Genomic DNA, 27837 nt, shown 5'->3' on the forward strand with positions numbered 1-27837 from the left:
ATGGACACCACATCCTCTGGACTAAAGAGGAGAAGGACAATCTGTTATTAGTGCTCATGATCTCTCATGATATGGAAGTGCATTAGTGTGGAATTAGCAGCTTGCATATTTGAAAAGGCTCCATCAATGCTGAACGGTATGTACAGGTTTTACAGACACAAATGCTTCCATCCAGAAAATTTTGTTTTTTAGGGAAGGCCTTGCAAATTTAGCAAGACAATACTACCTGCATAATGCATCTATTACAATAGCATGACTTTGTTGTAGAAGAGTCCAGGTGCTGAACTGACCTTTTTGCAGTCTAGACTTATTTCCAGGTGAAAACATTTGGCACTTCATAAAACAAAAAACACCACAAAGGACACCCAGAACTGTTGAGCAGCTAGAATCTTGTATAAGACACATATGGGACAATATTCCTCGCTCAAAACTTCAGCAACTGGTCCCCTCTGTTCCCAGTATACGGAGAAAAGACGTGATCTAACACAGTGGTAAACACGGCCATGTCCCAACTTTTTAATACGTGTTGCAGCCGTAAAATTCAATAAGATCTTATTTCTTCCTTAAAATTTAATATATTCTCAGTTTAAACATTTGATATGTTGTTTATATTTTTTTATTGTGAATAGAATTATGAATTTATGAGATTTGCATTTTCATTTACATTTTTCCACAGAGTCCCAACTATTTTATGCTACTTTGTAGACCAGTATTATTGCTCGACCTTAGCTTACCCTGTTGGGAAATACTTTGCTTTTTGTATATGCAACAACGAAACACTGTTTTATAATTAGATTGAAATGATGGTTCTAAGCTGTGGACAGGTTTAAAAAACATTTTCATGAGTAACCCCGGTTTGGTTGTAAGTAAAAAAATATTTTTTTCCCCACAATTCAGAGGCAGAGGTCAAGCAGAGGTGACTGGCAGTGCAGTTCTTATATACAGTAAAAATCAAATTAATGTGTAGTAGATAAACAGATAAGTGAAATAAAATACAGAGCAACTGGGAGATGGCAACAGGGTCAGTGTTTAATGGTCTAAGTTAGTGACTAGAAGATTGTTAGATTCAGTTGAATGGCTGCCAGAGAACAACTGTTTGACCCTAGAGAAATACAATTAACCTGTAATTATTACACTGCGTGCCACTGAGTCACTCAGGACATGAAGGTGTGTGGCAAATAAATACATGGAAAGCAAAAATACGAATGCTATATTCACTATAAGTTATGTGAATGGCATTTTGTGCACTGAATACATTATCACCCTGATTAAACCTCTCAACATTGTGCAGTGCAGCACTGTATATACTGCAAGAGAAATTTGGATTTCAGGAATCGACAAAAGAAAAATCAATATTGCTTTGCACATATGCCTTTGGGTCGTTTCTCTGACGAATCCTCGCTTTTACCTGATCTCTGGCTTTGGGTGGAAATTATGCTCTAGGCTAAGCTGTGGCTGTGCCATAGTACAACCAAACCTTCATTTGAGCCTTTCAAAAGCTTTGTACTAAACTCTTTGGTCTTCATGATGCTGTTTGCTAAGATATGTTTTATTACACATTATTATGACGTGTAATTATGGAGAAACAGGAGCTCTGAGGATGGATTTGGACTGTAGTTAATGTCAACAGACTGCTACACTGACTCCGGACTGCAGGGTGCATCTGATCACCATCACTGCACCCCGTAACAGCATTTATATGTAATAAATGGACATTCAGTGCCACCCAGATGAGGATGGGTTCCCTCTTGAGTCTGGTTCCTCTCAAATTTTCTTCCTTATGCATCTCGGGGAGTTTTTGCTTCACTACAGTCGCCACCAGCTCGCTCATCAGGGACAAACTTACACTTATAAAGAACATCATTCATTTTTATCACCACATTATCTGTGTAAAGCTGAATCATACACTCTCATCACTATATGGACAAAAGTATTGGAATACCTGTCTTTTCCAGCAATATGTGGTTCTTCCCCAAACCTTTACCACAAATTTGGATGTGGTAGCATGAAACATCCCCCTCACTTGAATTAGGGGATCCAAACCTGTTCCAGCATGACAATACCACTGGGATGAATGTGAATGCTGACTGCTCCCCAGAAGTGGGAATTTACAAAGTTCAACTACTTCCTTATGTACTTAAGTCGATATTTCTGGTATCTGTACTTTACTTACTTTATTTCTTTTTTGGACTTTTAAACTTGTTAAATTTTTTCACACAAATATCTGTACTTTCTACTTCTTACATTTTCAATCCAGACTTTAGTTTTCACCTGTTTGGTGAAACGTCAATGATTTTTCTTCTCACTTTCGCACCGTTTTCAGCCCATCAACCGATTTCCTGTCATTGTACAGCTTTTTCAATCCACTGGTGTATCATTTCCTGGCTGTCACACACCACAGTCGTAGGCTATAGACCTCAGCGGGACGGATTTTCCTGTCCCGCTCCGGCAAAATATGTTATTTTCTCCCGCTCCCACCCACAATATTTAAGTTTTGTCCTACTCCCGCCTGCAAAAGCCTGCAGGTAAAATGTATAAGTAGTTTTATTTTCAATGCACTGCTTCTTCGCGCTACTCTGCTCTCCAGTTTCACTTGCTTCCCTTTTGAATATAAATTAAAAATAAATGGAAAATTAACAAACGTTTTGTTGTATTTGAGTTTGACTTTTTGTGTAAATGATTGCGTTATCTGTTTTGCCAATTTCTGTTCTTATAAATCACAACCGTTGTGTGGAAAGTGGCATGGGCACGATCTCGTCCTCGTTTTGTGCGTACGCCACGTTTACAAATGGGACCCCTGGACAGGGGACGCTGCAGAATGAAAAATGGAGTAACAGAAAGAAAACAGCAGGGGGCGAACAGAAGATTCAGGCCAAAAAACTAAACAGAAAGTTTCCAAAGTATAACAAAGAAAACACAGTACAGTGGGTTTTTTTTTTTAAAGTGCAGTAATCCCCCGTTCCGTTTTATTTGACTCCCTTGAATCTATTTTCTTTTAAAATTTTACCAAAAAATTCTCTAATGAAACGTCTTGTCTGTTGTCACTGAGTTAGGAAGCGTGCACAAAGAACCAACGTACCGGAACGATGTTCGCATAACAAAGCTTTATAAGTATAACGAGAAAAAATTTCACGAATAATTTTTGTTCTTGTAACAAAATATACATTCACCAGGGCGTTTGTAAACCGAGGCTCCACTGTGTTTATATTTTGATGTAATATGGCAATTAAATGCACTAAATAGGTTTAGTGTTCACGGATCGCAATTTCAGCAATAAAAATGTAAATTTTTCTAAAATGGAAACAAATTTCTTGTTCATTTAATGAGACCGAATTATTTTCTCTTGTATATTTAGTTTTGCTCTCAATAAAGTCCATTTCAGGTCCTGCTTATAGCACTGAAAAGTGCCTAAAAGCTCAAGGGGCATGAATACTTCTATGCATACTTATAATCAGTATATACAGGTAGTTACCTATATGATTTAAATGGATAACATTGTTCATTTAATCTTTGACTTACTTGGGGTGTCTGATGTCCGGCAGTGAGCGATCCAGTGCGATGTTGTTGCTCACGTAGATGTTAAAGCCGTTCTCTTTGTACACCGAGTCGTCACACTCGTCCTCTGCAAGCGGATACGGCTTCCCCTGCTCTCCTTTCCCTACAATATACACATAATCTTCATGGTATACACATTCACATTGTATGCTTTTGTATGTGTCTCTGAAGGTGTTAATGTGTGTGTGTGTGTGTGTGTGTGTGTGTGTGTGTGTGTGTGTGTGTGTGTGTGTTTGTACAGGAAAGCTTTAGTAATTATAATTCCTGGCTATTCATTTTCACAAGTCAGTGTAAACAGTGAGAAGGATGCAGATTTACAGTGCATTCATCTGAAAGCTTCTTACAGCTGTTTGTTCAGGATTATTCATGCAAAACCAATTTGGTAAAAGAAAATAATAATAATTGAAGGCAAGCAATCATTTAATCATGACATTTTGGATCTTCAGTAGATTTATCTTTAATGTATTATCTTTTATTTATCCCCCCCCCCCAAAAAAAAAAAAAAAATTTTCATTTTGTATGCATTATAAAACCTTAATCAATGAATGTTTATTTGAATTTTTCAAAAAGAACAAAAAAAAAGAAAGAAATGAAAGCTCCTAATTAATAATAATAATAAAAAAAATGATTGGCTGCTACAAAACACAAAGATCTACTTAAAGAACAAATTAATTGTGTAGTAAAAGGCAGCTTTCATGAATAAAAGGAGTTGTGCCAAGTTACAGACATTTTTAACTTTCAACACCTTGGAAAAGTGATACATGCATTTATTTAATCAAGAAGGCTTGATCACTGCAATGCGTTTTACCTTGGGGCCACTAAGTCTGCCATATCCCTTCCCATATCCTGATAAAATACTGCTGCTGGGTTTTTGGAATTGTACATACACACACACACACACACACACACACACACACACACACACACACACACACACGTATATATACATAGACATATACGTATTTGTCAAATTGACATCATAATGATTTTTGGTCATTTTCTAAATAATAATCGTAAAGGACATCTACTAATAATTACATAGAAATAAATCGTTGTTTTGTACTGATGCAAATATGTTCAAAATGATGCCTTGAGATACAAATGTCTACTTGTATCCTATGAACACTTTGTTAAATCGATGCAACACATTACCTTTGTGTGTATGTGCTTTTCTTCATCTTCCTATCATCATTATGCAATTATATTCATATAAGAATTATATTCATATCTGCTCCTTAATCCGTTCATTAAGAATAATATCTTCAAGTCTTAAAAATTTGAAGAAAATTATTAATATAAGGTTCTTAGAAGGTTTGACTTTTGATCTACAGATCTACAGGGATACGGGCAGCGTGGGTAAGACCACAAGAGCGTGTTGTCAGTAATTTAATGGCAGTTTTTTGGCAGTTACTGGAATTACAAAAGTGAATTTTAATGCTCAACCTCTCACAAAACGGCTCTTTCTCCTGCTGTTTGTGTGAATAGTGTCGTCTCTCTGTGCATAATTACCGGAAGCCCGCTCCCACTCCCACTCCTTACTGCCTTCTCTCAGGAGCGTGGTCTCAAACAGAAAATATGATTCAGAACACTGCATAACTTTCCTTCTTTTGGCCATTAAAAAAATGGCTAAGGAACAGCTTGACTGAATACTAAATGCCAACCTGTAACTAAAATATCACCAAAAACCCTAAAAAACAAGAAAACTTTTTATAATTCTACTATTGCGTTTTCGGCTATACTGAAAAAACTTATCATTGCATGTCCTTTCAAGAAAAAAGGAGAAAAAGGAGGATTCAACTATTCAGCACTGCGCTGTAGAATTCTGATTGGTCAGAAAGTGATTAATTGTTTATTACAGCAGCTGACAGAAGCACTGTCTGAATTTCAAATCAACACTTTATATTAATGCCCTTATTGTTGCTGTAGTAGCAGCTGCTTCACTTACAGCATATGGGAAATGAAAAGCGGATAATCTATAGCTAAATATAGACAAACAAGCTACTTCTGTATAATATAATTACAGCAGGAGTTTTTGTCAATAAGTTTTCCTCCATGACAGCACAGATATGTTAAGCATAAGAATGTCTCCTGAATCTTCTTTTTCCTCTTCTTCTTTCGCCTGCTCCTCATTTGTCTTCAAATCACTGTGCTCTCTAAATCTGCCCCTTTGAAACCAACCACATTCATATCTTCCTTTACCACATCCATAAACCTCCTCCTTGGCCTTCTTCATTTCCTCCTTCCTGGTGGCTCCATCCTCAGCATTCTCCTACTGATATACCCCATGTCCCTCCTCTGCACATGTCCAAATCATCTCAATCGCACCTCCCTCACCTTGTCTCCAAAACGTCCTACATGCGCTGTCCCTCCAATAAACTAATTTCTAATCCTGTCCATCGTCGTCACTTCCAACGAAAAACCTCAACTTCTTCAGCTCTGCTACCTCCAGCTCCACCTCCTGCCTTTTACTCAGTGTCACTGTCTCTAAACCATACAACATCTCAGGTCTCACCACAGTCCTATAAACTTTCCCTTTCACTCTCACAGAGACTTTTCTATAACAGATCACTCCTGCTATCACTCTTGTCCACCCACTCCACCCTGCCTGCACTCTTTTCTTTACTTCTCTAACACACTCTCCATTACTTTGAACAATTAACCACAGCGATTTAAAATCAAGTACTGTATGTCTAATGGATGCTGTACATAAATTATTAATTAATTATAACTAGAAAACAATAAAAACGACACTCTTTAGCAGATTGTTGATATACTACATAGTAGCATTAAACATCCTACAACGATTTTGCTATTAGACATTGCATTAAGTTTTATCATACTCCCAGTCACTAAATGAATATACACACATCATCAAAGTGGCGAGTTGTTTATGCAAAATTACGCACCCATGTTGTGATCGCATGAGCAGACGGGAAGCGATCATGGCGTCCTAACTAACCTAACACCATTCTTATAAAAGGTTTTACAGGGAATGCTTGTTGCGCACCACTCCACTAACGGTTATAAACAAGCTTGTACTGGCTCCAATCAATTGTCGCCCAAGGAGCACATTAGTTTCAAAGTTTGTCTGTCTTTCTGCACCACCCTGTGTATATATATATATATATATATATATATATATATATATATAGCTCGGCCAGCAACGAGACCCCTGCACCAGCGCCGAGACCATAAACAAAGGAGAGGGAAGCAATTCGGCATTAGGGCTAGGCTAAGGCTAAACCCGCATCAACCATCTCTTCCAAGCATTTTCTTTGCTTATGTACAGTCTCTTGCAAACAAAATGGAAACTGCTGCTCCAGGTAACATCGCACAAGCGGATTAAGGAATGCAATGTCATGATTTTTGTGGAAACATGTCTCAACAACAACATTCCCAGCAGCACTATTGAGCTGGAGGGTCGCATTGTTTTCCAGGTGGACAGGACTGCAGGGGACTCTGGAAAGCGCAAGGGTGGCGGTCTGTGCAATTAACTTTAACAAATCATGGTGCACGGACCGATAGAATTCTTAGCCATTGTTGTGAATGCAGTGTACATTCCTCCGGATGCTTATGCTAAGCTAGCTATGGAGGAACTGCACACAGCTATCAGCAAACAACAGTCTGCACATCCCAAAAGAGCTATTATCATTGCGGGAGACTTCAACCGCTCCAATCTAATATCTGTAATACCAAAGTTTCACAAGTGTGTTACACCAGAGGAGACAACACACTGGACCAGGTATATACAAATATACCTGACGCATACACAGCCATTCCCCTCCCCATTTTGATCAGTCTGATTACTTCTCTTTGTTCCTGCTCCCCAAATACACACCACTGATTAAATGGGTTAAAACTGGCGGTGAGGACAGTAAAGGTATGGCCAGAGGAAGCAATTTATTCTCAACAACAGTTTCAGGATACTGACTGGAACATGTTTGCCTTACAGGCCACACTGGACTCTAGATGCTGGACAGACATTTAAACATCATCTGTTTTAGACCATATCAACACGTGCATTGACAACTTTGACAACGTTCCACCTTTATAAGTGGAAAGGCATCCAGACCATCACAGACTACAAACCAACACGTTGGTAGAGATCAAGCTGTTGGTTTGTAATCTGTGATGGTCTTCTTAACGGACACAGTCAATCACTTTTTTTGCTTATTTTGATGAAGGCATAGGACATTTCAGCTCAACCGCTGACTCTACTACTGATAACAGTCCACTTTCCCTCTCAGCAACAGACGTCTATACAGCAATTACAGAGTGTACGCACGCAAGACAGCTTGTCTGGACGTCATACCGGGACGTGTTCCCAGAGCATGCGCTGGACATCTGGCACAGGTCTTCACTGACATCTTTAACCTGTCACTGGCCCAAACCACGGTTCCTACATGCCTGAAAACTACAACCACCATACCAGTGCCTAGGCACTCAGCTGCCGAATGCCTGAATGACTTTCGCCCGGTTGCACTCACCCCTATTATTATATAGTGCGTTGAGAAACTAGTTCTGAATCACCTCACTGTGGGCCCACTGTACCACCTTCCCTGGACCCACATAAGTTTGTCTATCGCCCGAACATGTCGACAGAGGATGCAGGGTTCCACAGCTCTGCATTCAGCCCTCACCCACCTTGATAAAAACAACACCTACATCAGAATGCTGTTCATTGGCTTTAGTTCTGTGTTAAATGCAGTCCTCCCCATGTACTGATTACCAAGCTTAGTAACCTGGTTATCTGCACCACCACTTGCAGATGGAATATGTACTTTCTCACCAACAGATCTCTGTCTGCTAGGTTGGGCAAACAGGTATCCTCCACCCTCGTTCGGAACACCGGCATCCCACAGGGCTGTATTCTGAGCCCAGTTCTATCTTAAATACTGTACAACCTGTAAACGTCGAGGACTGGATTAAACCAAATGAATATGGGTCTAAATGAGTCTACACCATCAGGATATGTTTATAAGCATGAGCCCCGTCAGACTGGTCATGGGGGTGGTGTTGCAACCATTTACAGTGCCCCCCTTAATGTTAGTCAAAGATAATAATTCAGGTTTAAATCATTTGCAGTGCTTGTTTTTAAAGTTGTACTTTTAGACAAACATAGAAAACCTCTACTATCTCTCGCTTTGGCCACTGTGTAAAGACCCCTAGGCCCTACGTTAATTTTCTTCAAGAGTTTGCTCGTTTTCTTTCAGACCTCTTGATCAGTTTTGATAAAGTGCTGCTTGTAGGAGATTTTAATATTCATGTAGATGATGTAAATGATGCCCTAGGAATACCATTTGTGAACGTATTAATTTCCTTTGGGGATAAACATCATTAGGCCAACTCATCGTTTTAATCACACACTAGTATTGATAATATCCCACGAAGCAGACATCACTGATATAGATATTTTACCTCAGAGTTATGATATCACACCATTATCTCATGTTGTACACACTACCGGGAGAGCAGATTAGCTGCGCCTCACCACGTTATCGACTTGGTAGGACTATTGTTCTGACCACCAAAGACAGATTCACAAATAACCTGCCCAATTTATCTCAATTTCTCACTAATCCCCTAAATGCTAATAATCTTGAGGAAATGACTAACAACATAGACACTTTACTAGCACATTATACACTGTTGCCTCCATCCGATTAAAAAAGGTTAGAGAAAAAACACCTGCACCATGGTATAATAGTCAAACGCATGCCCTCAGGAGAACAGCTCGTAATCTAGAAAGAAAATGGAGGAAAACTAAACTGGAGGTATTTAGAATTGCGTATAAAGACAGTATGCTCAGCTGCAGACAGGCGCCAAAAGCTGCTAGAGCTGAGCACCTTAGCAAACTCATAGAAAACAACAAAAACAATCCCAGGTTCCTTTTCAGTACAGTAGCTAAATTAACAACAAATCAGGTATCTGAAAAAAATGTATTTCATCACAGTTTAGTAGTGAGGACTTTATGAATTTCTTCACTGGAAAAACTTTCAATATTAGAAAAACAATTGTGGAGGTCCAACCTCTGACAGCATCTTCTTATCCAAGCTCACCTAAAACTCCTACAACTACACTGCTTTACATGTACAGGACAGGAAGTGCTGTATGATGTTATTACCAAAGCTAAATCAACATGTCAGTTAGATCCCATTCAAACTAAACTATTAAAGGAAGTGTTACATACAGCTGCTGAGCCTCTTCTGAATATTATTAACTCCTCACTATCTTTAGGTCACGTCCCTAAACCCCTCAAGTTAGCAGTTATTAAGTCCCTCATTAGGAAACCTAATTTGGATCCAAACACACTATCAAATTACAGACACATTTTAAATCTTCTGTTTATGTCTAAGAGTTTAGAAAAGGTTGTGTCTCCCCAGTTATGTTCCTCCTTACAAGAGAACAATATCTTTGAAGAGTTTTAGTCAGGTTTTAGGCCCTATCATAGCACAGAAACTGCTTTAGTTAAAATCACTAATGACCTGTTTTAGCTTCAGACCAAGGCTACATCTCTCTGTTAGTTTTACTAAATCTTAGCATTGCATTCGAAACTATAGAGCATGACTTTCCTTTGGATCGCTTACATAATTACAGAATTGCATTGGCAGTCAGGCACAGGCATTAAGCTGGTTTAAATCCTACCAGTCTGATCGTTACCATTTTGTAGATGTAAATGGAGAGCTATCCAGGTTAATGCAAGTAAATTATGGGGTACCACAGGGTTCAGTTCTAAGACTCCTGCTTTTCACAATATACATCCCTTTCTTGTGAAATAATATTAGAAGACATAAGATTAGCTTCAACTGCTATGCTGGTGATACCCAGCTATACATATCATCAAAACCAGATGATACGCTCAATTGGCTCGATTTACTGATTGTGTTAAAGAATTAAAAGATTTGATAATGCATAACTTTCTAATATTAAATTCTGATAAAACAGAGATTTTGCTCATCGGCCAAAAATCTAGTACACAGAAGCTCCAGCATTTCAACCTGCATTAAGACGGATGTTCTGGAACTACTAGTTCAACGGTAAAAGACCTGGGAGTTATTTTAGATACCAACTTGTCTTTTAAAAATCATATCAACCGTTATTACAAAAACATTGTTCTTCCAACTTAGAAATATTGCTAAGCTAAGAAACATGTCTATATCTGATGCAGAGAAGCTCATCCATGCGTTCATGACCTCCAGACTGGACTATTGTAATGCATTACTAGGTGGATGTCCTGCATTATTAATAAACAAGCTTCAGTTTGTCCAGAATGCAGCAGCCAGAGTTCTCACAAGGTCGAGAAAATATCACCATATAACCCCAGTCTTCTCATCCCTACACTGGCTACCTGTTAAGTTTCGAATCGACTACAAACTACTGCTACTTACCTACAAAGTCCTAAATGATTTGGCTTCCATTTATCTCTTCAGTCTTCTAACACGCTACAATCCGTCACGCTCCTTGAGATCTCAAAACTCGGGACTTCTAGTAGTTCCTAGAATAGCAAAGTCCACTAGAGGTGATAGAACATTCTCACATTTAGCTCCTAAACTTTGGAATAGTCTTCCTGACAGTGTTCGTGGCTCAGACACACTCTCCCAGTTTAAGAACAGATTAAAAACATATCTTTTTAGTAAGTTCTACACATAACACACATCGCATATCATACCCTTGTGCTCCAGAACATCTTATCACATCACATTATCAACTTGTGCTTGTTGATTCTATAAACAGCAGCTACGCTAATTCCTCTCCACTGCTTCTCTTTCTCTACCCATCTGAGTGTGTTCCTGAGTGTGTATATATATATATACTGTATGTGTGTACCTGTACTATGCAATCTATCTATCGCCCCTTTACTATTTCATTTCCATTTGGATCGACCATTTTCTCCATCCACCTCCAAGAACACTACGGGCTGAATTACATATTATTTTCAGCACTTTTCCTGTCCAGTCTGCAATTATAATTTTTTATTTTTTTGACTGAGTAGGTGTTAAAAATTACAGTAACCAAACTCCTTGGCACATTTTACAATTTATTCTCTTAATATAATACTATATTTGTATTTGTGGACCTTAACAGAGTACACTGAAATACTTAAACATGGAACTGAAATGAGAAATAAAGTGAAATAGGTTCAACATTAAACAACAGTTATAGGAAAGCAATCAGTAAGGGAAAGGTGTGATGAGGAGTTAGTGATGGCAACCCAAAGTTAGAGATTCAATTCATTTTTTAATAAGAGTACATTCCTTTTTTTTTTTTTCTAGCAATTTCACAATGCCTACAATTGATAAGTTATTACATGATTAAGAATCATAATTGATTATTTTATTTCCCATCCTCCTCTCTCTCTCTCTCTCTCTCTCTCTCTCTCGATCTCTCTCTCTCTCTCTCTCTGGAGAATAAGAAAAATGAGACTTGCCTAAACGTTTTTTATTTCAATTATCTCGACTGGTCTGACCATCTCTCAGGATAAGAGGTAGGAAAACATCCAGAATCCTTTCTGTTCTTTCACCGAGGTGGTGGAATGAACTTCCTCTAGATATCTGAACAGCTCACTCACTGCACTCACTCATCTTCAAATGACAGTTGAAACCTTCCTCTTCCTGTAACACTTTAACTAGTGCTTATTTTTCCCTGTTTGTTTTATGTCCTTATGTATACAAAACGTGTGCAATAATTCCTCCCAACAGAGTTTTGGGATGATGGTATCCTGCATGTGCATCCTAGTGAACCAGTGTTGAAGTATTACTTGATTAAGCACTTTTAGTCCTCGGATCTATGGTGTGTTATGTAGCTCTATGGTGTGTTATGTAGCTCTATGGTGTGTTTTGTAGCACCAAAGCTCCGGAGAAACGTTGTCTTATTTCATTATGTACTGCATCAGCAGGAAGTGGAGGCTCAGTGGTTAAGGTATTGGACTTTGGATCCGTGAATTCAAATCCCTGCACCAAGCTGCCACTCCTGGGCCCCTGAGCAAGGCCCTTAACTTAGCTGCTTTGTTGTATAAATGAGATAAATGTAGTGTAAGTCGTCTGTATAAGTGCTGTAAATGTAAAAAATGTAGTATAAAATATATGGTTGGAATGACAATAAAAGCTTTCTGACTTCATTACACACTGTGAAAGAGCTCTTATTATAAAAATACGATAAATCAGACCATGGACATTCATACAAACCTAGAACTTGGAGCCACACTAGTGCCTGCTGTTATAGAGCATTATCATCACATTCGGACCAATCATGAGACGGTGCTGTGAATGTGGGCACCTTGGTGATACTGGGGCTTAAACCGCCAACCTCCTGATCAATACCCAGAGCCTTAACCACTGAGCTACCACTTCTCAATCCACAATATATAGAATACAGCTGAATTATGGTTCTCTGTTGTATAATATGTACATGCAAATACAATCTTATCTGCAGCAGTTAAACCGTCATCATCTACAGTCACCCAGAAAGCAATTTGTTGATCAAATGAGAGCAGATTGGAGCAAATCCATTATTTAAATCCCCTGCTTTCATATTCCGATGTCTGAAATTAGTGGGTCGTCATGAAAAATAAATGCACGGCTTAACGCCGGGGCTGTTATCATATGATTTGCCACCAACAGATGGTGTTTATGGTTAAGTCTCTGACGTAACGGACTTTGTGTGATGATGGGATGGGATGTGATGTGATTGCGGAACCCAGAAAAGAGACTCCAAAGACCCTGAATACACTCTGGTGGGAAAAACAAACAAAACACTATTGCATCACACTGTCTAATCTCACGGATCAATCTGCTTAATACACTGACTTACGACTCCATTATAGTCCCAACACTGTACAGCTATAAACTCCTCTGTAAGGTGCTTATTGATTAATCAGGCTTGTTGATGGCTTTTATCTGCGAACATGGCACGCTGAACTGGGGGAATATTTCTTCTCACTTCTTCTCACTTTGTATTGGCTTGAATCAGAAGAAAAGAAGGGGTTTACGGTACACAAAATTCACGGTTCGGTTTTTAAGTCACGGTTTGGTTCAATTTTACAGTAAGGGGGAAAATGCTGTCTTTTTTTTATTAACAGTTTATTATTATTAACATAACATGATTTTCATAACATGACTTTTTTATTATATTTAATTAAGTAGGCAATTAAATTGGTACAAATGAAATTAAGTAAATAAAATTAAATAAATGGAAAATTCTAATTAAATAGTTTATATTTGTTAGACCCCATTTGTCAGATTTTATAAATGTGTATGTGTGTGTGTGTGTGTGTTTGTGTGTGTTTGTGTGTTTTACATTTAATATTACATTTTCTAAAGATTTGATCTACTTAACTGTTTTACTTATTACAGAAGACTAACAAATGTCTTCATTCTGTCCATCCTTCATTCATTCACTCCCTTGATATGCATATTTTCTCCTTTTAACAGAAATTCTTGAAGCTGGACATAAAATGCCAAAGTATCCATAGTGCTATTACTAACACGATAACTGATTCTTTAGCGTTTTTATGCATGCGCATTGAAACACTGATGGACAGATGGATAAGTAAATAAATAGATGTAATAAAGGATGAATGGATGGAATGATGGACAGATGGATGCACTGACTGATAGGTGTGTGAATGGATGATGTAATAAAGAGATGGGCAGAAAGATAGACATGCAAACAAGAGAACAAAGAGATGGATGAATGGATGGATTGGTGGATCAGATGGATGGATAGGTGAGTGGATGGATGCACTAAAAGCTACATAAATAAATAGAGAGACAGACAAATGGATAATTGAATGATGAATGGATGGATGGATGGATGGATGGATGGATGGATGGATGGATAAACCAGCTAAAGTATAGAAAATCAATGGATAGATGAACATATGGATGAATGGATAAATAGATAAGATAGAAAAATGAGTGGGTGGATAAATGAATAAATGGATGGATGGATAAATGGATTGATGGATGGATGGATGGATAAATATGTGAGATAGACAGACAGACAATGGATGGATGGATGGATGGATGGATGGATGGATGGATGGATGGATGGATGGATGGATAAATATGTGAGATAGACAGACAGACAGATAGATAGGCAAATGGATGGACTAACTGACAGTGAAATAGATGGGTGGATGGATAGATGGATGGATGGATGGATGGATGGGTAAATAAGTGAGATAGACAGACAGACAGATGGATAGGCAAATGGATGGACTAACTTTAGAATGTATGATGAATGGAAAAATAGATAGATAGATAGATAGATAGATAGATAGATAGATAGATAGATAGATAGATAGATAGATAGATAGATAGATAGATAGATAGATAGATAGATAGATAGATAATCTCAGGTTTGTAAGTAGCAGGTCACATGTCCATAAATCCAGGATTCTCTCTTTCACTGTATCCAGCAATTCTATATTTTTTTCCGCTACAAGGAAACATCACACATATAATCAAACACAAAAGAGAATGAATGAGTAAACCGCTGAAAAAACGCGTGTTCCAGGTAGTGAGCTGTAGTGAGCTTACCGACACGCATCTCGTCTCTCCTGATGCTCTCGTTATCATGCCAGTCTCTTCTTCTCAAGCCGTCTGTCCAGCTGTAAACGTGTCCCTCACTCAGTCCGAGCGAAAATCCCTGAAAAGGAGAAAGACCACGTAGTGTGTTACCCTGCAGTATTTCCACTTTTTCTCCGCTAGGCTTCTACTCATGCAGGATTGATTACATATTTCAATAGAGTCATGAAAACAGAGGGATGAAGACTTGATACATTATATGGACAAAAGTTTGTGGACACCTGACTTTATAGGGTTTTTGAACATTTCATTCTACAATTAGTCCCCTATTTACTCTTATAGTGACCTGGGAAGATGTTTGACTAGATTTTGGAGTGTGCTTACGGGCTCATTCAGATACTAGAGCGTTGTAAGGTTGTGAAAGCGTAGGTGAGGTGAGGATGCCTGGGGTGCCTCACCAAATCACCCCAAAGGTGTTGAGGTCAGAGCTCTTTAACAGGAGATCTTCCACTCCATTCCATGTGAACCACATCTCCAAAGCTTTGTGCACAGGGACAATTAGACATTGTAGTCCTGGAACAGGTTCAGGTCTAAATGTGATGCTAAAGTCATGCTATACAATCATGTGTCTCCAACAGTTTTGAAAAAAAAAAAGAATGAGTAGGAAAAGGCAGGTGTCCCAATACTTTTGTCTGTATAGTGTACAGTGTGCTCAGTGCTCGACACCCCGTTTTTCTTTAGATCTGCTATGTTTATGGCGGTGTGCATTTCATTATACTGAGATACACAAGTGAACAAAGTAGTTGCATAAACACACACAACTTGTCTCTCTATGGTGCGTCCCCTTTTTGAGGATTTTCTAACTTTTTTTTTTGCCATAAACCAATTTATCTTTCCTTTAGTCTGTGGTTTTTGCTTCGGGTTTATACATTAGTCAAGCACTAAAACCCAGAGCTGCTTTCAGATGTCTGAGAAAAATACAGATGTACTCGAGTTACTCCAAACCATCACCTATTTTTGGCCATAAAAAAAAAATAAATAAAAAAAACCAACACATTCCTGCAATAAAAAGCGAGAACCGGTGGAAGTGAAAGAGTCTGACCGAGAACTGGAGCGCTTCCATTTTCAGTGTTTGACCTGCTACCTGGTATTTATCTTGCCCGAGGTCTGTGTTTTTCTTCGCCTCTCCGTTTCAGCTGGTAATGCGAGAAACCGAGCGTGCTCGAGGAAATTTACATAACCCCAGACCTTGATATGAAATCATTTCTCCTCCGCCTGCTGAAAAGGTAATTCCATTCTTCGAGAGCACCGTTTTAGGACTTTATTTATTTATTCTGCTGGTCGGCGTTTTTTTTTCGCAACTCGAGGATCCGATGCCCCGGAGGAAAAGGAGCACCGTCCATATCCAGCTCATAAAGATGAGGTCACGCGGAGGCAAAATGCAGCCAGAAATATTTCATTACCTGCCCTCGAGGGCAGAGCTGTTAACTACGAGGATTGAATTTCTCCGAATGAGGGGCCGGATAGGATGCCTTCTCTTGCTGCCCCCCTGCATGCAATCAAGCAGAGTGTGAAAGATCTCACACACACACACACACACACACACAACCTCAGTTCTAGTTTTACTGAGTATCAAAAATATAAGCAACTTTTAGTCTCTACTCAACTGCATTTATGATTCAGTATACCGTATTTTCCGGACTATAAGCCGCTACTTTTTTCCCTACGTTTTGAACCCCGCGGCTTAAACAACGAAGCGGCTAATTTATGGATTTTTCCTGGGTTTTTCCCGGTTTCACAAACTTCAAGCCAAAAACTGAGCCCCATAACATTAGACCAATAAAATTGCAGAACGGGTTCAGGTGAACCAATGAAACTCTTTATATTAAATCAGATGCGCTCCCACTGAATCGGGCCGCACCACATCATAAATATGGATGATGTTCCTCTGACGTTTGACCTGCCGCTCACTCGGACTGTCTACAGGAAATGCCAATCATTTGTCACGCTGAAAAAACATGAAAACACACACCTCACCTGTGTTCTGAGCTGCACGGCATCGGGAGAAAAGCTTCACCGATGGTGATTTTTAAACGCACGACGATGCCAAAAGAAAAACTCTCGAGAGAAATAGTTGTGAAAGGAAGGAGGAAGACAGTGAACAATGACTTTCTTGGTAGGCTACTGTTTAGATACAAGCCGTGTAACAGACACTGTCTTTCATTAAAGCCTGTGTAAAGTTCATTAGTTTCAGTGTAGACACTGCGGCTTATAGACAGGTGCAGCGTATTTATGTTCAAAATAAACATCTTTGTCAAATTCAGTGGGTGCGGATTATATTTGGGTGTCCAGAAATTACGGTACAAATTTTTTCAATCCATAATATTTTAATCGAAAATGACATTTTGCATATTGATTCTAACGACGAGATTTTACTTTATTTTGATCTACTTTGATCCTGTAATTTTATATCTTCATTGAAGAGATACATTTTTTTTTTAAGTTTGCTTTGTCTTTTTTTGAGCGACTTGTTTGATCTCGGTTTCATTCAGGCGTGTTGAAGAAGTTGTTGTGTTGATGGTTAATGAACTGTTCAGGTGGACAATTTGATTCGTATTTTGGGAAACAAAACCTCACAAATCATCTGTTTTGGGTTTTTCACTAACACGTGTCTTAGTGTCGAGGACTTGTGCATCTTTGAGCCTGTGTTCAATACGAGTTAAATACTCAGATACTGTTCAAATCAGACACCCTCAGACTTTTACTCAGGTCATATTGGAATTGTGACTTGTAAAGTTTTGCAGTAGGATATCTATACTTTTACTCAAGAATGGTTTTCAGGTACTTTTTACATTTCTGACACACAGACACACAGTCCACTTGTTTTGAATATTCCTGAATAGCACTGCTGCTATCGATTATTTTATTAATCGACTATTCTAACGTTCATCCCATCGATTAATCGAGTAATCGGATAAAAAGTACTTTTCCTTTAGCGCAACTCACCGAGAGAGAGAAAATAAGCCGAGTCTCTTAAAATAAACAAGTCCTTTTTTTTGCTTTTTGGAAAAATGTAAATTCTTTTGCTGAAATTGCATTAAAAAAAATATCGTTGAAAAAAACTAAACCCATTTAGTACATTTAATTGGCGTATTAAAATCAAAATACAAATACAGTGCGTTCAAAAAGAGAGTGGCCGTGTAGAGAAGGTTATAGGAAACTATTAGTTTAATGAAACTCAGAATTATTCTCACTCATGTATTTATGTTTTATTTATGCATTAAATCTCAGCACAGTATCGCGATGTGGTTTTCTTGTCTCTGGTAAAGCTGCTTGGAATTTTCCATGCAGTAAATCCGTGTTTATTGGCAGCTTTAAAAACCTGTTTTTACAAACTTTTGCCTGAATCTTCTCCTCGCCCCTCGCTGATCAAATGTGAGAAATCAAAATCTAATTTTATTTGTCACATACACATACACACAGAGTACGACATGCAGTGAAATGCTTTTTCACGACGGTCCGGCATTCGAGCGTCATTAATAATAGTCCGTGGAAAACACAGTGTTGTGTTTTGTTAAATGGACTAAACGAAAAAATTTAATTATTCGAGTTTCTTAAGAAATCGTTGCAGCACCAAACCTGAAACTGGCATGGAAAACAAAAAACAGCTAATACATAACTATACTGTAACCATTCAAAAATATCCAGATTGGTTCCCTTAAAAAAATTCTACAGTAATGCAAATACCCACTCCTTACAACCGTGATAAGCAGAAAAGCATCACAATGCCAAGCAGTGGTAGTGCAGTCATTTGGTTGTTGAAGTTCTGCTCAGAAGGTCATGAGGAATCATTACAGAGCTCTTAACCCTCAACTCTTTAGTTGTATGAATGAGATAAATGTCACTCAGGCAAAGCAGCTGCCAAATACTGTAAACTTATGTACGTTTTTGATTGCAAATGTACACGTATTCGTACCAAATCGTTTCAGAAATACGATTTCTAGTGCGCTGTAAAACTCCGATTTTGTTTTGTGCATGCATCCACTTCTTTAACATTTTGTGTCCAGCTTCAAGAAAATCCTGACAATTCCACATACTGCGGGTTTGAATGAATGAAGGATGGAAGGAATAAATGCTAAAATAAGTACAACAGTTAAGTAGATCATAACCTATTATATCTAAAATCAAAAATTACATGTAAAACACACACACACACACACACACACACACACAGTATAATGTGTGTACACACCTGTATTACCCAAATGGGGTCTTACAAATTTAAACTACTTGACTAAATTAAGTAATCAAATAAATTTTCACAATTAAATTGATTTAATAAAATAATGGAAAAAATGTAATTAACATTAAAAAAAAAACATTGCATTATTTCAGAATTATAATATAATTAGTATATATATTATAATATTATTATAATTATAATATTTTTTTTTTATAAACTATTATTTTATATATTATTTAACCAAGCAGGCATATTATGTAAAATTGTAAAACTGTGTAAATAAGTGTAAAGAGTGTTTATTCTGAGTTACTGTAGACTTCTCGTCAGCTCGAAACCAGTGTAACCGTTCTCCTCTGACCTCTCTCATCAAGAAGGCGTTTTCGGACACAAAACTGCTGTTTGCTGGATTTTTTTTTTTGTTTTTTTTTCAGATCGGTAGTTTTCACAATAATAATAATAATAATAATAATCTGCTCGGCGAAAGAGATGTGTGTGTGGGAGATGTGCAGCTTCTGAAATATTCAAACCAGTCCATCTGCCAACAACATCCGAGCAACCTCAGCATTCATCAACTCATGTTCTGAAGCCTCAAGACGACAGATTTTTTTTTTACACGTAATGTACGCTTTTGTAAAAAAAAACAACAACAAAAAAAAAAACATCTGAAAGTATCTGCACAGTCCACTGATAGCTGTTTAATATCACATCACATTTCCGCTTCTTACTCTAGCGGCCTGAGTCAGCCTTGAATAAATTTGCGCTTCATTTTTATGCAGCTCACGCTGTGTTTTCTTTTTCTTTTTTTTTTTTTTTTTCGGCCATGCGCAAAAATCTTGAACGTGCTGGCATGGCTTTAACGCTAAAAAAACAAGAGCAAACAATTTACCAGGCAACCCGGGGAAAGTAAGAAGCGGGAAAAAAAAAAATCGAATGTTGTCTTGTTTTTCTGTGGTTTGTAAAATGCACGATGCCAATCCAGCAGACGGTGAAGGACAAAACAATTTCATGCATCACAAACAGCATCAAGTACCTGTGCTCTACTGGCATGATAGAGCAAGATAAACTAACAAGTACTTCACAAAGCGCACAGTCTTGCATACAAAACAGCGTTTCGCACCTCCATTAACACGTGCACACAATAAGCCAATTAACACGCAAACTCTTTTTCTGCAGCTGTAAACAATCCGCAGGTTTAGTGGAGTCATGCGGCGTCACCGTCACCCCCATGATGGGGTTTTTATCTTTTACATAATCGCGTCATACATTTTACAGTACCTCTTCATACTGACATTAAGTTCACCCACAATTCCCTTGGAAAATTTGTGGAAACCTGACCATAAGGTGTACTTTATGAACATCCCATAATAAGCTCCACTCTCCCAGGAAGATGTTCCACTAGATTCTGGAAAGTGCTTGTGACAATTTTTGTGCTCAACAAGGTTTTTAATTTTAAAATCCGTAACTGATGTAGGGTGAAGTTCTAATTTATCCTAAAGGTGTGCAACAGGGTTCAGGTCTGAGCTCTATAACAGGTTACTCAAGATCTTCCACTCCAACCATATTTTTTTATGGATCAAATATTTATTGTCCAAAGGGCATCAGTCTGCATCCATCCATCTGTTCATCCATCCATCCATCAACAAATTGTCCTTCATCTTACAATAATCGTACCATACAATTGATTTCTTAATATTTGCATTTAGTTTGTGCAGATTTCCTTCTTGGAAAAATGAAGTACATCTATTTATTCATCCAATCAGTCATCCATATGTCAATCCATTCGTCTGTCTGTATATCTGTCCACCAATTTTGGTATCAGAATCAGCATCCAATTATACACCAATTTATCTATATATTTATTAAGGCATCATCCATCCATCGATTATCCATTCTTTAGTTGGTCTAACATCGATCAATCCATCCATCATTTTTTTCAGAAATCTTCATCCATCATTCAATCCATCTGTTAGTTTGTCTATCCATCCATCCATCCATCCAGTTTTTCATCCATCCATCCATCCATCCATCCATCCATCCATCCATTTATCCATCCATCCATCCATCCATCAATTCTCTAGTTAGTTTATTTACTCACCATCCAGCTATCAATCCATCCACCCATCCTTTCTTTAGTTGGTCCATTCACCCAACCATTCATCACTTAAGCCATCAATCTATCCATCTTTTCTTCAGTTATTTCATCCATCCATCCATCCATCCATCCATCCATCCATCCATCTATCCATTATCCATTCTTTAGTTGGTCTATCATGCATCAATCCATTTATCATGTTTTTCACAAATCTTCATCCATCATTCAATCTGTTAGTTTGTAAATCCATCCATCCATCCATCCATCCATCCATCCATCCATCCATCCATCTTCTCAACCATCCACCCATTTTTTTTAGTTAATCCATTCACCCATCCATGCTTCCTCCATCCATCACCACATATTTATTTATCATCCAATAATTATACCATACATTTTCTCTCTTCATATTTACATCTGAATATTATGCATTGTCCATGAAGAAATTAAGCATCTTTTTTTTTTTTTTTTTTGACTTCAGTTCAAGACATCTTAAATTTTTAAACCGTCTCTACACTAAATGTACTTGAAAAGTCTGAACTTTCGCATGGCAAAAAATTATTCTTAAAACATATCCAATAAGTGCCTTTTAAGCATGAAAAACACAGGGTCTACCATTCTGCAACCAAATATGATAACGTTATGTACAAATGTGGTGTATGAATATATACATAACATTCAACATTAAAATAAGATTCAAGGCACAGTTTAGTGTAAAATCCTCTAGAATAAAGCAAACCTGTGCAGCTATAATAAGACAGAGATAAATATATATACATGTCTGTTATGAAACCTCCTAATAATGTAAAAAACACTGACACTGGAGACTCCTTCCAGAAATAAATAGAAACATTTACAGTATAAACAAATAAATGTTTTTTTTTCCATTACGAAACAGCAGGACATTTCTAATGTGTTTTATGAGACTGAGCTTGTGCTGAGTGTTTGTTATATCTGCCTCTGCTCAGAATTTGCAGCTGCGCTACCGTCAGAGCTGCTGTTCTAGAAAATTCATCAACACTTATCACCACAGCACTATGGTATATGTGAAACACACACACACACACACACACACATACACACTAACACCACATCACCAAACGTTATGAGATCCTTTTTAGCTCCAGAGTACACACTCTGTCTTGTGTGAGACGGCTGACCTTGTCATCGTCTGTCTGCGGTCTCCTGAGGACAATTCCTGAGGCCAGCCATGATGGGGAAAAAAAAAGTGCCACTTCATGGACTTAAAGTTCAAAAGTTCACTGAAAGCTGAGCACCTCTCCCTCTCCACTCAACATTTCTTTCATTCCGGTGCTCTCTGGCACATCTGGTGGTTCCATGGCAGTCTTTCTGCTTCCTCCACACTGATTCCAGTAAATTTAGCAATTACTGACTCGGCACAGAAAGCAGTGGGGCGACCGTCTGCACAATGTTCTGCTACGAGGCCGATGGAAACCTGCCCGTAGATTCAGCCTTCATAGTGCTTTATTTGATTTATTTCACAGGGTCTGTGTGCTGAAATAGGAAAAAAAAAAAAACTTCTGGAGGGGCGTCTGAACAAAAGCTAAACAAAACAAAAACGGAAAAAGCAGCTGCGAGCGAAATAGTGCTGACATAACGTAGTTCTTCACATGGTAATATGCAATTGAGACGGAATTAATATTAACTGTCTACTACAATGTCTCAGGACCAAAGTTTGCATTAACAGTTCTGCATTTATACGCTGCACACCTCAACAATGATGGAACTGTAATGACTGGACATTCGGTGTTGAGGACGAGGATGGGGTTCGTTTTTGAGTCTGGTTCCTCAAGGTTTATTCCTCATTCCATCTCAGGGAGTTTTTTCTTCACCACAGTGACCACAGACTCGCTCATTAGGGATAAACTTACAATTATAAGGAACAAACTTATAGGCACTATAATATATATCTCATCACCTTCTTAAAAACTTTGCTTTTCACTCTTGCAGATTCTATCACAGGGATACATTTATAGGCACTAACTAATGTATATGAAATGTATATTATATATCTAAATCCATAAAACTGATTTGAGAAGACTTCCATTGTTCAAACGCTATATGAATAAAATTGAGTTGAATAATGCTAATGTGCTTTTTTACAAAAGTACATTACTGGACGCAGTTACGCACCCACACACACAGTCAGTTACAATTGTCCTCGGTACACCCAGGTCCTCAGTACGCACAAATCCTCAGTACACACAAGTCCCCAGAAATAAATCCGAGAAAAACACCCTCCAATACACATACAAGTCCTAGGTTTGCCTCTAGCGTGATGCTGAATTTTTCTCTGCTGAATGCTTTAATGTCCTTGGATAGATTTTCGGCATTGTGCTCGACCTAACACCACTGTCCTCATCTTCATTCTAGTGGCACTCGAACATCACACTCAGGAATCCCGTTACAACGGCAGAGGTTTGGCAGGATCCAGGTTTATAGAAGCACGTGAGGTTTGCTGCGTGTACCTTTGAGCAGAACCAGGAGCAGGACTGCAGTGCAGGCTTTCTACTGACAAGGCAACACGCACATTTTGCTTTACTTTTTGACACCTTAAATCCCGAAATAGCATCACTACAAGCTGTGAGGCTAGACCACACGTGTGCGCACACACACACACACACACACGCACACACACACACACACACACACACTTTTCCATTGAAAAAAAATAGGGTTGGCCCTAGCATCGATACTATAGGGACGGCAGGAAAAACGAGCTGAACATCAAGCGTGAATTTGCTTCTTGCCCTGTTCTTCTGCTAAAGCAAAAATACTCATCAAATATCATCACGTTTAGATTATTTCACGTGTTAGAATCTGATGCTCTTTTCCTTTAAAGACTTCAGAGCACTTTAATACAAGGAGCTAAGAATTAAATCTGTAGCATACTGTATGTAAGACCTAAAGTGTACACACACACACACACACACACACACACACACACACACACACGTCAAATTTGATATCACAATGCCCCTGTGATATTTTTAAGCCGACTCTGTATCTTTCCAGCATTAGACTCGTTGCTCTGTGGCTTCTTCTTGGACTCGGATTTTGCTCAGGTTTGTGCAGCTATTTAAGTCCCACTCGATTAATGTCAATACATTAACAGTAAAAAGAAAACCTGCAACAAGGGACAATTTGTGAGAACATTTGACACTTGTCCTATTATTGTAAGGACATCAGGTTCATTTTGGTTCTCTCAGAGTGCTAAATGTGTATACACACACACACGTACATTTGTCTTATTATCCTATCTGGCTTGTAAAGATTTATCACCATCCTAATGCCCTGACAAAGCCAAAAGAATCAGATATTCCTGCTCTCGCACACACACACACAAACACACACACACACACACACACACCTATACTGGTTTTTATGTATTAGGTGGACTTTGCCTGGTAAACAAGTTGTACCATGGTTTAAAGGTACCCACCCTTCCCCTTGTGCTACAGTGATGCTACAAATGTCAAAAAATCTAATCAGCTCTGAGGAAAACAAATTTCACTTCAGAATTACTTTACACAAATTTAAACAATTTATATAAAGACCTGACATTATGGTTGTATATGAGGACCTGCTCGGAATGTCCCGCCTTCTGACAAAAATAGTGTTTGTAAGGACATACGGGCTTTATCAGGACATTGGTTTTAACAATACACAAACAAGACATCACACAGTATTGAAGGGACAGGCATGTTTTATTGGCCCTCTGACACACACAAACACAGACTTGACAGCATGGTGCACTATCAAGACATCAGTGACTTAAAAGAACAAGTCCTTTCCTTGTAGTTTTCGGGACTTCTTTTAGAGTTTTTAGTCTCTGCAAAATATTCATAAACAAACTAACCAAAAAACCCATTATAAATGAAATCTGATAACCAAGATGTTTAGATATTTGAATGTTTAGTGCATAGTGAAATCTCCAAAATGCTCAGTGTTATATAAAGCTTGCAGAGAGCTAGATATACAAATGAATTACATAAAGACACTTAAACCAATTTAAAATGAGGAAAATTGTAAAGCTAATTACAATCCTAATAAATCCCACCCACGATCAGCTGCCATAATAAAGAGCTAGTGTTATTCAATCACTAGTCATAACGGTATAAGATCATAACGTTATGCCTGGTGTGTACATTTCTTGATGGGAACTCCAAAGCTTTTTCTACGTCGCTCTGGGAATGGGAGTTTGCTATTGCCATAAATGTAGATGGGACATCGAAGAACTCAATTGTATCAATGAGTGTATGCAAACATAACCACAGACAGTAAGTGAAAGAGGTATGATGGCAGAGGTTTGTTTAGGATTATAAATAGCAAATAAATGTGAATAATGTTACCTTTTGTAATATAAATTCTTATTGCTAATTAATATATTGAAAAAAGTGTCCTGAAAAATCCTGAAAAATCATAACCTAAAAAAATGCAACGCAAACCATTTTCCTCTTCTGGTGTCCGATTGCTTCACATCCCTGTAAAAAAGAAATCATCATTGAGTACATTAGCAGTGTGGACTGACATATTATGGCGCATATTAAACATGGTTAGAACAGGTTAGAAAACCTACTGATCTGTGCTGGTGTCTTCAGGAAGCATCCAAATTCGCAGCATCAGCCCCACTCTCAGAGTCACTTCCATCACTAGCATCAATGTTGAGTTTATCTTAAAAGCAGATGCAAAAATTAATACTACTGTATGTTTCGTTTGTAACTAAAAGCTCATCGATTTGAATAATCATAACATTAAAGATTTTCACCAATTTATCTTGATGCCTTAATACTAGCCTAATTCTACACAGGACATATCAAGGACTCATAATTTTACAATTTAAATGCATACCTTTAATTTCAAAGCTGAGGTGATAAAATAGCAAGGTTTTTGTATATTCTACTGAACAGTAATATGATATACAAATTATCAATATAAACCTTTGTCATATTTTCTTTTGTTCAAGAACTGTTTTTGTTATTGTAAGATACTGTTCAGTACATATTTAAAAACATAACCAAAACAAATACTCAGTTTATAATTATTTAACAGAATTTCTTATGACAAAAATAATGTCTATCAGGCAACCTTACTTTTTTTGTCTTTTCACAAAGTTCTTTTGAATCCTGTTTCTTAGGCTTAGATTGGCCCTTTACAATGGTAATCTAAAATAGACAAAACTAAATGCTTTTATATGGACCTGTCCAGGGATATTTTAATGGCTATTACCTCCCTTTAGGCTGGACACAAACCAATTAGATTCTCAAAGCATTTTTGATTTTAAACATACATTTAGCTTCACTAACGTTTCAAATTTACGCATTCCACTGACTATCTGATGTACAGACAGCAGTAAAATATTGGAGTTATTCCAAAAATCAGACAATGTAAGCCTGGCTGTAGCATCTTCTTAACCAGGTTAACACATTTAAGGACTATCATTTGGACATAATTAACAATATATAAATATTTTTTTACTTTTCATAATCTTTTGGCTCTCTATTGATTTGCACCCATATAATTGACACCCAGCAATATAATAATACGCATGATGCATTAACTATAATCTATTTGGGTCACTTTTGTTCTCATGATATACAATCACCCAGGTCACATCTGCTATGTGGTGCTTCTGTAACAAACCCTTACCTCTGAGGGATAAGGAAGTACAATAGTCAGTAAGTCTACATCTATAAGATGCAAATTTAAGAGAAATTAATTTAATAAAGTTTATGGTGCTCATACAATAACTTTATAAAGTGAAGTCCCTCGAGACCAGGTTTCTGTCAGACACTATACACACAGCTGATGATGTACATTGACTATCACATTACTACAAGGTACAACAAATCTGCTATGTGGCGCTTCTGTAACAAACCCTTACCTCTGAGGGATAAGGAAGTACAATAGTCAGTAAGTCTACATCTATAAGATGCAAATTTAAGAGAAATTAATTTAATAAAGTTAATGGTGCTCATAAAATAACTTTATAAAGTGAAGTCCCTCGAGACCAGGTTTCTGTCAGACACTATACACACAGCTGCTTATGTACATTGACAACGTCCCCATATACCCAGTGTACTGCTAAACCATGTCTGTTCCATATACACTCAGATAAACACTAAACATGTACATCACTAAAGCCCTGATATACCATGTATTTGTCAAACACACGGACACACTAATACTCCTTTGGTAGAGGACTCTTACATGATGGTCTATGCATGTCCTTATTAGACACAGTGTTCTCATAAAACAGGTCTCAGCCATACACACTACATACACACAGACTAACTCAATCCTAACCCCAGCACCTAAAACTGCACACAAAATCTCAGTCATTTTGATCTCAAGACATGGTTCACAGATAGTGTTCACCCATCCAGTCAATCTCTCCC

The 27837-nt window shown here is 37.9% G+C and overlaps 1 protein-coding gene across 1 annotated transcript in view; it reads right to left on the reverse strand.

Moving 5' to 3' along the window:
• galntl6 (polypeptide N-acetylgalactosaminyltransferase like 6) overlaps positions 1 to 27837 on the reverse strand; it is a 290808-nt gene that overhangs the window by 206537 nt on the left and 56434 nt on the right. The window contains exons 3-4 of the mRNA XM_046838264.1: positions 15096 to 15204; positions 3520 to 3658 (exon numbers count right to left, since the gene is read on the reverse strand). Coding sequence (XP_046694220.1) covers positions 3520 to 3658; positions 15096 to 15204 — 248 coding nt within the window. The remainder of the gene's footprint in view (positions 1 to 3519; positions 3659 to 15095; positions 15205 to 27837) is intronic.

This window comes from Silurus meridionalis, chromosome 2 (assembly GCF_014805685.1).
Source record: "Silurus meridionalis isolate SWU-2019-XX chromosome 2, ASM1480568v1, whole genome shotgun sequence".
In the NCBI taxonomy this organism is placed as follows: domain Eukaryota; kingdom Metazoa; phylum Chordata; class Actinopteri; order Siluriformes; family Siluridae; genus Silurus; species Silurus meridionalis.